Source organism: Pleurodeles waltl, chromosome 6 (assembly GCF_031143425.1).
Source record: "Pleurodeles waltl isolate 20211129_DDA chromosome 6, aPleWal1.hap1.20221129, whole genome shotgun sequence".
Classification (NCBI taxonomy): Eukaryota; Metazoa; Chordata; class Amphibia; order Caudata; family Salamandridae; genus Pleurodeles; species Pleurodeles waltl.
Genome location: NC_090445.1, coordinates 694,229,469 through 694,241,991, shown reverse-complemented (window position 1 = coordinate 694,241,991; position 12,523 = coordinate 694,229,469). Strand labels below are relative to the sequence as shown.

At 43.0% G+C, this 12,523-nt stretch overlaps 1 protein-coding gene across 1 annotated transcript in view; it reads left to right on the top strand.

Moving 5' to 3' along the window:
• PSTK (phosphoseryl-tRNA kinase) overlaps nucleotides 1-11,528 on the top strand; it is a 97,591-nt gene extending 86,063 nt beyond the window's left edge. Inside the window, exon 6 of the mRNA XM_069239144.1 lies at nucleotides 10,930-11,528. Within this exon, the coding sequence (XP_069095245.1) occupies nucleotides 10,930-11,147 (218 nt within the window). The 3' untranslated portion in view covers nucleotides 11,148-11,528. The remainder of the gene's footprint in view (nucleotides 1-10,929) is intronic.
• Nucleotides 11,529-12,523: the final 995 nt, after the last annotated feature.

Here is a 12,523-nt window from a genome sequence, read left to right as displayed (position 1 = left end):
ATTTATAAAGGATTCAAAACAACGACACAAATCCAACGACTGGAGATAACGCATTATACTGCAGTTCCTGGTATCGTTAGGAGACTGTTGGATTTGGATATATTTTGATGGAGATCTGTTCCAATGACGGAATGCCACAAAATATTACCCCATAAGAAACCATCTACAGACGTGGTTGTATTCTCAAAGAGTGGCGTGTATCTCAGTTCGCCTTTCTTCTTTCTCCCTCCCACATGAACTACCGTTTTGGAACCGCCCTGATGAATGTGGCCTCCCTATGAGAGGGATACCGAAACGCGCATAGGCAGTGTGTTCCGAAACTCCGTCTCATTGATCTTGCCGACATATCCCTAATTAACTTTTTTTTTTATTCCATGAATTGTTATGAAGAAGTTTCTAAATATAAATTGATATATTTGAATATATATACTTATTTCTATATCATTGTGTTGTTGTTTGTCTGAATGAACTATAAAAGCATGTTTGTATTAGTCTTTGAACCATTCACAGATTTTATGACATGAGGGTTGAGTTTGGTTATGATAGTGTGTGAATGAGGTATAGGTATTATTGTTGTTTGTGGTCCACAGTGGGGTGGAATATCAGTTTTGTACAGTTTTTATGATCATGTGTACATTAGTGTTTTTGATATATTCACTGTTATTATGTGTTATAAATACAATACATATGTCAAAGAAGTATATGGCATCAAGTTCGCCTAAATGAATAGAATAAATAGGTACATATAATGTGCTGCTAGATATTCTACGAACTAAGTAAAGAAATATGTCATGTATATAACTATTATGCTGGGATTTGTGAGACAATAATGTTTTGACATACCTATAAAAAAACATAGCAGTTTGTTTGTTTCCTATTTATATCCTTACAGTAAAATTTGAAGAGTAGCTTTGTTATTTGTAATTGCTAAACTCCCCTGGATGAGCTACTATATCATAGCAGGGACCCTGAGTGTTGTAGACTTATCTGTTTTTTAATCACAGGTTTGATAGCCATGTGTAACGGGGCCAACCTGATGAGTTCTACTTGGTCAATTTGGAGATTGTTCAAAGCTGCAGGTAGATATTGTGACCAAGTGTTCGTATTTGTGTCGAAAATGTAGCAGAGGACTGACTTCAGAGTGTTAGGTGGGGCCATGAATGTCCTCCGAACCAAATTCCAGCCTTATTAGATTACTTCTTATATATTGTGGCAGCTTAAAAACTCTTTTGTAGATTTTAACCTGGAGCTTTTATCTGCGGCGGATTGGCCTGGGAATGCTTTGTGACCATAGTTCATTGACAAAAGAAAAGTGGCTTTAAGAGTTTGAAGGATTAATTTAGCAGAAGGGCTTTCTATTGAGTTGGCATATTCTAATTGTTATATAATCAGCCTTTGCCTTCAGATGTTGAAGGTGGGCTTTGGGCATTACTCTTGGCTGAGCGACAAACTCCCAGATAGTTGTACATGTCTGTCGTCCTAACGATAAGTGGCCCCAATTTCCAGCGAAAATGCTGGTATTTCAGTGACCCGCCGTAAATTACTACTTTAGTTTTAGTAGCATTTGCCGTCATTTTGTTTGCTGTATTGTAGCTATGCAGTGCTGTTAGTGCTTTTTGTAAGCCAACTTAGGAATAGTCCAACAGGACGATATCATCTGCGTACTGTAGCAAGGTGATCTTTTGATTGCTAGTTTTCGGCGGTATCATATTGACTTGTTTTAGTGCCTGTGGCATATCCGCGGTGTAGAGGTTGAATAGAAGCAGTGCCAGAACGCAGCCTTGTTTTAGCCCGTTGGTGGTAGGAATCTCGTTGGTGACTGTGGAGGGTGACAGCTTGACCCTCACCCAGGGAGATGTATATAACAACGTTATTGCCCTTAGGAGGTTATTTGAGATGCCCCACTTTTTTAGCTTATTCCATAGTAGATTCCTGTCCACGGCATCAAATGCTGCGGAGTAATCTATGAAACCTGCAAAAAGAGGGGGGTATATTTTAGCAACAGCCCCATGAACTAGAAAGGAAAGGGTTACGTTGTTGTCCGTGGTTGCACAATTCGCCGTGAAGCCAGTTTGGTTTAGTGTTCATAACTCTTTGGCCTCTGCCCAGTTTTGCAGTTCTTCCAGAAGGACTAAGGCACATCCAGGAGTGCAATGAGGCAATAATTGGTGGGGTCTTGCCTGTCCCCCTTTTTGTAAATGGGGTGTAGTATTGAGCCTCTCCAGTTCGGTGGTACTTCCTGGGAATCCAGGCAGGAGCAATACAGTGCAGAAAAGGATTGGTTACCAGAGGTTCGGATCTTCTTTGTAGATGTATGCAGGGATTCCGTTTGGACCAGGAGCCCCTGACGACCTCATTCTGAGCAGAATGCTAGCAATCCCTCCTGGAGGGGGAGCAAGTCCCATGACTGTTTGATGTTAATTGATGTCTGGTTTCTCCTCTGGTTGTGCTTGAGAAAAAGTGGTCAGTTGAATAGAGTTTTGTTTACATGTTCTACCCAGGAAGCTCCATTTATCGCGTTATGTTGGTCATGTTTGTTGATCTTGCTTTTGATGCATCTCCATTGCTTGCCGTGATTGTGTTTTCTTGTCAGAGTAGATGTAAACAAACTTCTTTTCCGCTTGTTGGCATTTTATAGACCATATCAGCTGCTTGTGGTGGTTAGCATGTTTCTGTAATTTTGATAATGGCTCTTATTTTATTATGGGGTCGCTCATTTTTCCGAGTGATCTTCTCAATCTGGCTAGATTCGACTTACTCTCTCCTATGGAATCTTGACGAGGGTTTTTTGCAAAATGCCATTGGGGTATGCTGGAGGATCCTGCGTGTGATGTAGGTGATGTCTGGCCATTTAGTTCGGAGTGAGTCCCTGGGTAAGAACAAAAGAGATGGGCTGTTGGCGTTTAACCATTGGTTATGTCCTTGGGATGCAATGGGTCCCAATTTTATTTGTCTGATTATTTGTGTTTCTTCTTCCCCCTGAGGCATACCAATTGATTTGTACAATTTGGGGCGCCTTGGATGCATCTCGAAGGTTGCTATAAGGGGAAAATGGTCACTTGCCTTTAGTATTGGGATTTCAAAAGCTGTTAGATAGTCTATAATTTCCTCAGTAGAGAACATAGTCTAAGGTGCTCTTATTCTGAAAAGCTTTCGGGAACTGTTGTGCGAAGGTACTGACTTTTTATGAGTGCTGAATGGAGACAAGGCCATGTTTTTCGAAGAATTGTTGAAGTTGACGGCTGGCAGGGCATTCCGGGCGGATCAAGTCCGCTCTTGTTCATAGCGATCTATGATTAAAATCTCCACAAATTATGATACTAAAGCCACTGTGGTCGCAGACTGCTCCATCTAGTGTGTCAACTAGTTGTGCCACACTTCCTGTCTTTGCTTGGCCAAATTTGCTGAAGTAAAGGTTAACTATGATAATTTTTGACTCGTGAACTTTTGATGTCAGGATTTCCAATCTTTTTATTTGTAGCATTTGGTTATTGGTAGGTACTATGCTAACTAGAAAGTCTAAGCTGACGTTTAAGTAGATCGAGAAGCCTCCGGAGGGTCCCCCAAAAATGTTTCTTTTTATAGCAGGCTGTTGAGTTTCATAGAAACATGTAACAGTCAGTGGGCAGGTTGACCAGGTTTCTAGTAGGCATAATATGTCCCCATTTGCTAGGTGTTATTGGGCTACATTGTGATTTAGGAGGCTCTTCAGACCCGCAGCATTCCAAGAAATGATTTTTAAGTAATGTTCACTGTTCTCTGGTTGGCTATTGTTGTTGGGTATAATGTTGAGTTGTTCTGCTTGTTGTGCTGGTGCTATAGTTTGGACTGTTCGTGTTCCCGTAATCAAGCATGCATTGTTTTCAAATCAATGTCTATGTAAACAACATTTTTAGAGGTGCCCACAACCAGGGCAAGAAGGGTAAATGAGATACAAGCCTTTTGTACTTATCCTCCACTTACTGTATTCTCTAAAGACAGTTATAATAAGAATCCAGTTTTCTTTTTTAGGTCAGGCCTGTGGCAGCACACATGCACTGTCTGCAAGACATGCTTTATTAACCACGCCCACTATTGTCATTCGTTCTTTGTTGTGCTGGTCTTAAATGCTTCATTTTTATTGGTGCATTTATCTAAATGTCCCACCTTTGTGTGCTTAGTTGCCTCTGAGGCGATTTTACTAAGAGAACATTTTTGTTGGCCATCACACTACGTTCATGCTTCCGCCTGTTGCAGCATGTGATGGCCCCTCCCGCCTCTGCATTGCAGCTTTAGTTTACTTTTTTGGTTGTTCATAGCAAGGTGTTCATACCACACCAGTGAAAACACACCAAAGGTTTCAGGTTTCGTTTGTGATGGCACTTTGTTCTTGGATATCTCACTTTCTCCACTTCAAGTGCAGTGATGGCTCTTTCTTCTTGGATATCTCTCTCTCCCTCTCCACTTTGAGCGTGATGGTGCCTTATTCTTGGATATCTCCCTCTCTCGCTGCACTTCGAACACAGCAATGGCGCTTTATTCTTGGGTATCTCTCCCTTTTATCTACAGCTCTGTCGCTGCCTTTACCTCTCTCTCACTACCTCGACCTCTCTAGTTCTACCTCACTTTCTATCCCCACTCTCCACCTCTGTCTCTCTATACCTCTCTCTCTACTTAACTCTACCTCTACATCCCTCTACCGCTCTACCTCCCTCTATCTACACCACTACCTCTCTACACGTATACCTCTACCCCTCTCTCTACCTCATAATCTCTCTCCCTCTATACCTCTACCTCTCTACACCTCTATCTCTCTCTCTCTCTCTCTCTCTCTCTCTACCTCTACCTCTCTACTTCTACCTCTCTACTTCTCTATACACCTCTACCTATACTTCTACCTCTCTACTTCTCTATACACCTCTACCTTTACCCCCACCTCTCTACACCTCTACCTCTAATTCTACCCTTCTCTACCTCTACCCCTCTCCCCCTTTCCCTCTCTTTCTACCTCTCTCCCTCTACCTCTCTCTACACCTACCCTTCTCTACCCCTATCTCGAATTACCCCTTCCCTTACCCCGTCTCTCCACCCCCTCTCTACCTCTCTCTGTACTTTTATCTCTATATCTCTACCTTTCTCTATACCTCTACCCCTCCTCTCTCTACCTCTACCCCTCTTCTCTCTCTACCCCCTCTTTCTACCTGTCGCTCCCTCTCCCTCTCTCTCTACTTCTCTACCTACTTTTACCTCTCTACTTCTACCTCCCTATACCTCTACCTCTCTACGCATCTACCTATACCTCTCCATCTCCACCCCTCTCTCTACCTCTGCCTCCTCTCTACACTTCTTTCTACCTCTACCTCTCTGTACACCACTACCTCTCTACACCTCTATCTCTCTCTTTAGCTCTGCCTTTCTACCTCCAACTGCCTCTACATCTCTACTTCTGTATCTCTCTACACCTCTACCTATACCCCTACCTCTCTAGACCTCTAGCTATACATCTACATCTCTACACCTCTACCTTCACCTCTGCCTCTAACCTCCTTCTTTACCCCATCTCTACCTACCTCTAACTCCCTCTCTTCCTCTCTCCCTTTACACCCTCTACCTCTACACCTCTACCTCCCTATACCTCTACCTTTCTCTATACCTCTACTCCCTCTCTACCTCTATCCCCTCTCTCTCTACCTCTATCCCTCGTTCTACCTTTACCCCTCTTGCTCTATCTCTATCTCTCTCTCCCTCTACCTCTCTCTCTACCTCTACCCCTCCCTCTAACTCTCTCTCTACCTCTCTATCTCTGCCCCGCTCTCTCTACCTGTACCTCTCCACAAGATCTCTCTCTCTACCTCCCCCCCTCTCCACCTCTACCCCCTCTCTCTACCTCTACCCCTCTCTCTCCACAGCCCTACCCCTCTCTACACCTCTACCCCTCTCTCTCGTCTCCCCCATACCTACCCACCACCCGGAGCTTATTGCTTCTGATAAAGCTGGCGGTCGTATGCCATTCACAAAACATCGGTAGTCTAATACAAAGAGCTGGCTAATGCTCTGAACACAGCCCCCCAAACATCTTTTAATATTTTCGATGCGAGTGAATACAGCGTCACACACATATCTGGGTGTGTGTTTTTCTTGTAGTGGCAATGCGAGATGCTAAACAATAACATAATAGAAACGCAAAAATAGTGCATTCGCATCCAAAACGCAAGACCTATTGGCTATGCCAATACTTGTTATTGAACGTCATTTTGGATTGATATGTTCCACAGCTAATCTCGCTGTCATGCTTCATTTCTCCTTAGTCGTTTTATTCATAGGACAAACGATTTTGGGGTCTGTGACATCCTCTTTTTAAGTTTTGAAGCCACAGACTGGAAAAAACTGCAAAGGAAAGAGTAATTTCAAGTGCTAACATTAAAGACTCAGCCTGTGGATTTCGGGCCCACTTAACAAGAGTGAAAGCACCTGCTTTCCTTTTTGAGGGTCCAACTATTTGTCAGGAAGTTAAATGGTCTTCCTAAATTGCTTGTCTAAAACTTACTGCCTTCATACAGAGGACCGGGTGCAATCCCAGTTTAACAAAGCATCCGATTCATATTAGTATTCTAACCCCTTCCTCTTTCAGAAATGTTTTAGGAATTGGAGAGATACAAAGCAACTATTTAATAGAACATGGCTACTTACAAACATTTTCCCAGAGGCCACAAAGTTTGGTATGTGATATCACCGAAGGCCGCATTCATGCTACCACAGTGGCATCGGTAGGGGTGTTTAGGGAGTGGGGGAATGGGAGGTGGAGGTATGGTGGGTGTAGAGGAAGCGAAGCTTATACATCTACCAGCTAAACTGCACTGTTTGAAACCCAGAAACCTGTTATTTATTACAGCTTCCCACTTTACCAAATTGTGTGTTTCTAGACAATCATTTTATTTCACTTTTCCTCCTTATTCTTCATTATTTCATTTAAGAGGACTTTAAAATGCATGACTTCAGGACGAGAGCGAACAAAACCTTCTCATGTATTTGATTTAGTAAACTATAATTTTGGTTATGTATTATAGGAACCCAGGCCACCCAAAGATTCCCCCTGGCAACTGGCTTGTGTCTTATTTCACTTTTGCCATTGTTTTCATGGTGGTGGGGGGGGAGGGGGGGGAAGAGGGGAAGGAACATGAATGTTTCTGGATTCATGTTTGAAAACTATCCCTTTAAAAAGAAATATATATATATATCAGTGCACTGATATAACCCGTGTACTAAGTTGAAACGGTTGTGCATGTTAATAAAATACACTTTTTGAATTTTGAAGAAACCTTATAATATTTTTACACTTTTGCAGCAAGATGTCTTGAAAAATGAAGGTGTTCCTGAAATAAAGCAGTGCAGGACAACTTAATCACTTTGTGTCTTTAACTTCAGTAATCAGCATCCCAGTGCTGCTGTTGACCGGGGTCTGCATGTAAACATTAGGAGGGCCACATGTAGTCCCCAGGCCCTACTTTGAGTATCACGCATTAGAAGGACAAGTTGTTAGCTTTGGTAATGTTTTTTCTGCCAGATAAAGTAATTCATGCAGCTTCCTGAAGACCTCTTACCGAAAGAGTATGCTGTTCCTCCAGGAAAAAAGGGAGAGGTGTGATGGGGGGACATAGGAAGCTGTCAGAGTAGTGGGGTGGCTGATCAACCAGATTGGGGGTTCTGGTAGATCAGAAGCAAGGGCCCTCACACACTCAGATGGGTGTCATGCTTCATCATCAGGTTTGCGGGGGTGATCTTCAGTGAGAAAATGCTGTGATGATTAATGCAAGTGAGGGAATAATGTGTGTAGGATGATGAGATCACTGTGTTAAAACGTCTAAGGGGTACACAGAGTAATTTAATATGATGGCCCCCTTGACATGAGTTAAAAACAGAGAATGGCTGTGCTAGGAGACAATGAACCTCACAGCTCACACAATGTGTTTTAGACCTGTCAGCGCTTCCCCTGTCTTTTTGACTCCTGACCTGTTTTTAATCCTGTGCTGAAATTAGTTTTTGCTAGCTTTAGGACTCTGGGCACTTTACTCCTGCTGACTAGTGTTAAAGTGCAAGTACTCCCTGTCTAAGTGCTATTGGAGATTGGTTTATCCATGATTGGCATATATGATTTACTAATAAGTCCCTAGTACAGTGCCAAGTGTGTGTGCCCAGGGCCTGTAAATCAAATACTACTAGTGGGCCTGCAGCACTGATTGTGCCACACACCAGTAGCCCTGTAAACATGTCTGTGTATGTGTGTGCAGTTTTAACTGTCCGTTCGATCTGGCCAATGCACTCACTCGCCAGGCCCAAACCTTCACTTTTACTACATGTAAGTCACCCCTAAGGTAGGCCAAAGGCAGCCCCCTGGGCAGGGTGCAGTGTATTTAAAAGATAGGATATGTACTGGTCTGTTTTACATGTCCTGATAGTGAAATACTGCTAACTTTGTTTTTTACCATTGCAAGGCCTCTCTCTCCTGCGGGGTAACATGGGGATTGACTTGAAATATCTTTTAAGTGCAAATTCCCATTGGGAGCCGATAGAGATATGGAGTTTGGGGTCTGAGCTCACAATTTGAAAATTAATTTTTCATTGAAGTTGGTTTTTAAATTGTAAGTTTGAAAATTCCACTTTTAGAAAGTGGGCATTTTCTTGCATTACCCTTCTGTGCTTCTGCCTGGCTGTGGATTACACATTTCTGCCCGGATGACAGTTGGGCAATTTGTGAATTCACTCTAGACATTCACCCAAAGGGAGCTGAGGTGTGCCTTGCATAACCTGATGGGCCTTCCTGGGCTAGAGTGGTGGGAGGAGCTGGCACTTTCACCTGAATAGGGCTGTGTCTGTCCTTGCACAAAGCAGTCTCCATCCCCCTGGAGCGTGTCTGGGCGTAGGGCAGGAAAGGCAGTGTCTTATGCACTGCAAAGACTTTCCTTTGAAGATTGCCTACTTCAAAAGCAGAAATGAGTATAAGGATAGCACCTCTGAGGCCACAACTTTAGAACACTTCTGGACTGAGGACATTCTGCCAGGAACAAGAGCTGGATGCTGTAGGAGGGACTGCCACTCTGCCTGTTGCTTTGTTATTCTGGCCTGCTGCTTCTGTGCTGGGGGTGAAAGGAATGGACTTTGCTTTCTACATCCTGCTTTCCAAGGTTCTCCAAGGGCTTGAACTGAGCTAGCCTCCTGTTAGAAGTCTCAGGGACATCAAAGACTTCATCTGCCAGTGCCTGGGCTCTTCTACTGAGAGTCCTGACTTGCCAAGTGCTGCCAAATCCAGTCCCTGGGCCCTTGAAGTGGATGCTGGTGACCTGAAGAAGAAAAGCTACTCATCTGCACGCTACTGCAGAAAAAATTGACGCAGTGCCTGCCCCGCGGCTGAAAAATGGACGCAGCACCGACCTTAGAATCGACACAGCGCTTGTTTCAGCGCGGATCCATTAGCATAGCCCCTCTGGATTTTCCATGCATCGTCCCTGGGTGTCATTTTCTCATCGACCTCCCCCCCCCCAACCCCTGCACTAGAGTAAGGAACAAACATATCGCCTCACTTGCGAGGAAAGAATCGATGCATCGTTTCACCTTCAAGAAAAGAATAGACACATTGTTTGCTTTTCTGATGCAATGCCTCCTTTCCAGCCTGTGTCGTCTGTTTTTGATGCATCCCAGGTACTCTGTGCTAACAGGACATAACCATTGATTCTTTTAGACCTTTAAAAAATGATATCTTTACTTCAGTATGTTGGATTTTTGTCGTTTTGGTCTTGTTTTACTATTGACTATTTGTCTCAACTGGTGTGGAGTACTATTGTGGTGTTTTCACTGTGTTACTGTGTGTATTTACAAATACTTTACACATTGCCTCTGAGATAAGCCGGACTGCTTGTGCAAGCAACAGTGGGGGTGAACAGGGGTTATCTTAGCTGTGGGGCTCCCTTACCCTGACTAGAGTGAGGGTCCCTACTTGGACACAGTGCAAACCACTGCCAACCAGAGACCCCATTTCTAAAAATGATCCAACTGGCTCTTAAATTCATCAGGACCAAGAGTGTGACACCTAACCTACACCTGATTGCGAACCAAAAGGTATGTGAATGTAAGTACCCAGTCTAATAGTGTTGTGGCAACTATACCCTCTGCATTACAGAGTGTACAGGGTGCCAGGGAAATCTTACCCTACTAGATTCTTGGTTGAGCCCCCTACGGTTGGGCAGAGGACCGTGCTATGCTGCACGAAAATATGGCCCACTGCTGTAAACTGCCCGTGACCTGGCCTCCTCTGCTGGCCCTATGACCTTCAACTCCACTCCTGAGAGATTGATTCGTTTTTTTGTTTTTTTAATTTAGCTCCACCCTCTGCCTATGTAGATTTTGTGGTGGATCAGTAAAAATGGGTGGAAGTTGTCTTATCTTTTTGTGGCACCTTTTTTTTGAAACTCCAGGTAAATTGCTTAAATTCATACCTGCTGCCTTACAGCACTATCTAATGCTGGTATCTTGGCACCCCTTAAGAAAACTCAGAATATAATATCCATCAGAAAAAATTGTTTTACTTGGTAGGCGATTTTCTGTAGATTTTTACTGTGTGACTTGTCCATTCCGCTATATCATAATGAGTTGGATGTTACTATGAAGTTTTTTTAGAATTGACAACTGAGGAACTTGTTGCATGGCTAGGGCTTCATAGTCTGTGTCAGATAGGATGAAACAAAAGGTCAGAGCCTGTAATGAAGTGGGTGACCTACGCATGTTTTTGAAACCCTTATGAGATCCGTCTAACAGTGGAGAAATGGTCTTAGCAGGTCCATGCTGGAGAACTCTTGTTCTTTATTATCAAACACTCACTTCATCTGTCAGTGGGTTGAGATTGTGTTAGGCTTCTCTTCTTATTTTCAAGTATTCTTCTGTCTTTTTTCTTTTCAGGCAAGGTTCCACCAAAAGAAAAGAAGGTCTTGGCAAAAGAGCTTCACCGCCTGAAAGGTGAATTTTTACAAGAGCTACGTCAGAAAGCTGTGATCGGACAGTGTAACTCTCTGCAATTGGATGATCCACTGTTAAGAATCATGTCTGTTTTTCAGAGCAGGGCTGACAGTACTCTAGTGCAGTACACCAAATCCGCAATGGAACTAACAAAGCATTGAGCAAGAAGTCTGTCTCGTTAAATGTTGTGGGTGAATAACTTATTTGCATTGGACCTTTAGTCGATATAAATTCAGGTTGAAACGGCATGAAAGTACTAATTAGCATTTGTTTTAGTGACGGAGACTTTTCCAGTTCTTGCATTGTACTGTGCAAAGAGAGCTAGAATGGGTGTGTTGTGTTAAAGGACCATAGCTGCTGTGAACTTTTTTAGTTTAATGCACCTGTACTGATAGCCGTGAGTGAGAGGGTTCAAAAAGTAATGAGTGGACAAGAGACATTGGCTAATAAACACAACCAGAAATTCATCCAACTGGGTCCTACTTGAAGAGGAACTCGAGTCAATTGTACTTTTAATAAAAAATAAAAAAAAACGAATCATATCATGGTTGCAGCATCGCTGAAAATACTTTTTTCCCTGCTTGGATTACTGGAAGGCCATGTTCCCGTCCCTTCCAACTCCTGAAATGTTCTATCTTTTGGCCTAGTGAGTTGAAAATCTCTTGTACTTCATAGGGAGAATGTGTATTCAGATGAATCACCTCGTATCACCTGACAGTTACCCACATCTCATTAAGTCTTTTTTTAGGTGCTATTGATTGGATACTTTTCTACACATTTTGGTGGATCCTCTTGGGCCGGACTGCTGACTTCCATGTGTGCTTTGGTCTGTGCATCTTGAACATCCCAGAAATGGAAGGAACTTAAAACCTCCCTCACGGAGAGAAGATTTTTTTGGCACCAGCCCTCCCAAGGAGAGGGAGAGAGAGAGAGGCAGAAGTTGCAGTCTGGCCCAGCATTACAGCCTGATGTCTATTAGGAGCAAACCAATAATAAGTGCAATCAATATTAACACAAATTACAATATCTTCTCCTGGACAAGTCTGATACCGCAGATAGTGTCAGCTTTAATTTACTCCAAGTTATGCGTGTTTAGGGGATAACTATTTTTTGATGCTTTTCTGCAGTATGGCATGATCAAATAAAGCTCATTAAGTGCTGTTGTCCTATCGATTCAGAAAACATAGATGTTTTTTTGTAAAATAAACAAGGCGGTCATTGGACCAAGGGTACAGGTCTCAGATTCAGCCTTAAATGTTATTTAGCACTACAGCCTCTACGCACTACAAAATTACAAAATTGAGGCACATGGTTCTCAGAAACTACAGATCATTATCAATGTTCTCTGTAATACTTGGGGAAGCGGAGGGTTATGAGGTTGCCGCTATGGCATGGTTTAATTAAATAGTGTGTACTTAAGCACAGTTCTCACAGCAAAGAGGAATCCTCGAAGTCCATGCAGGTCCCTTGTAACACGGGGATCTGATAGAGACTTCTAGCCAGAGATCCCTTACTTTAGAATATGCCCTTGGAGTTA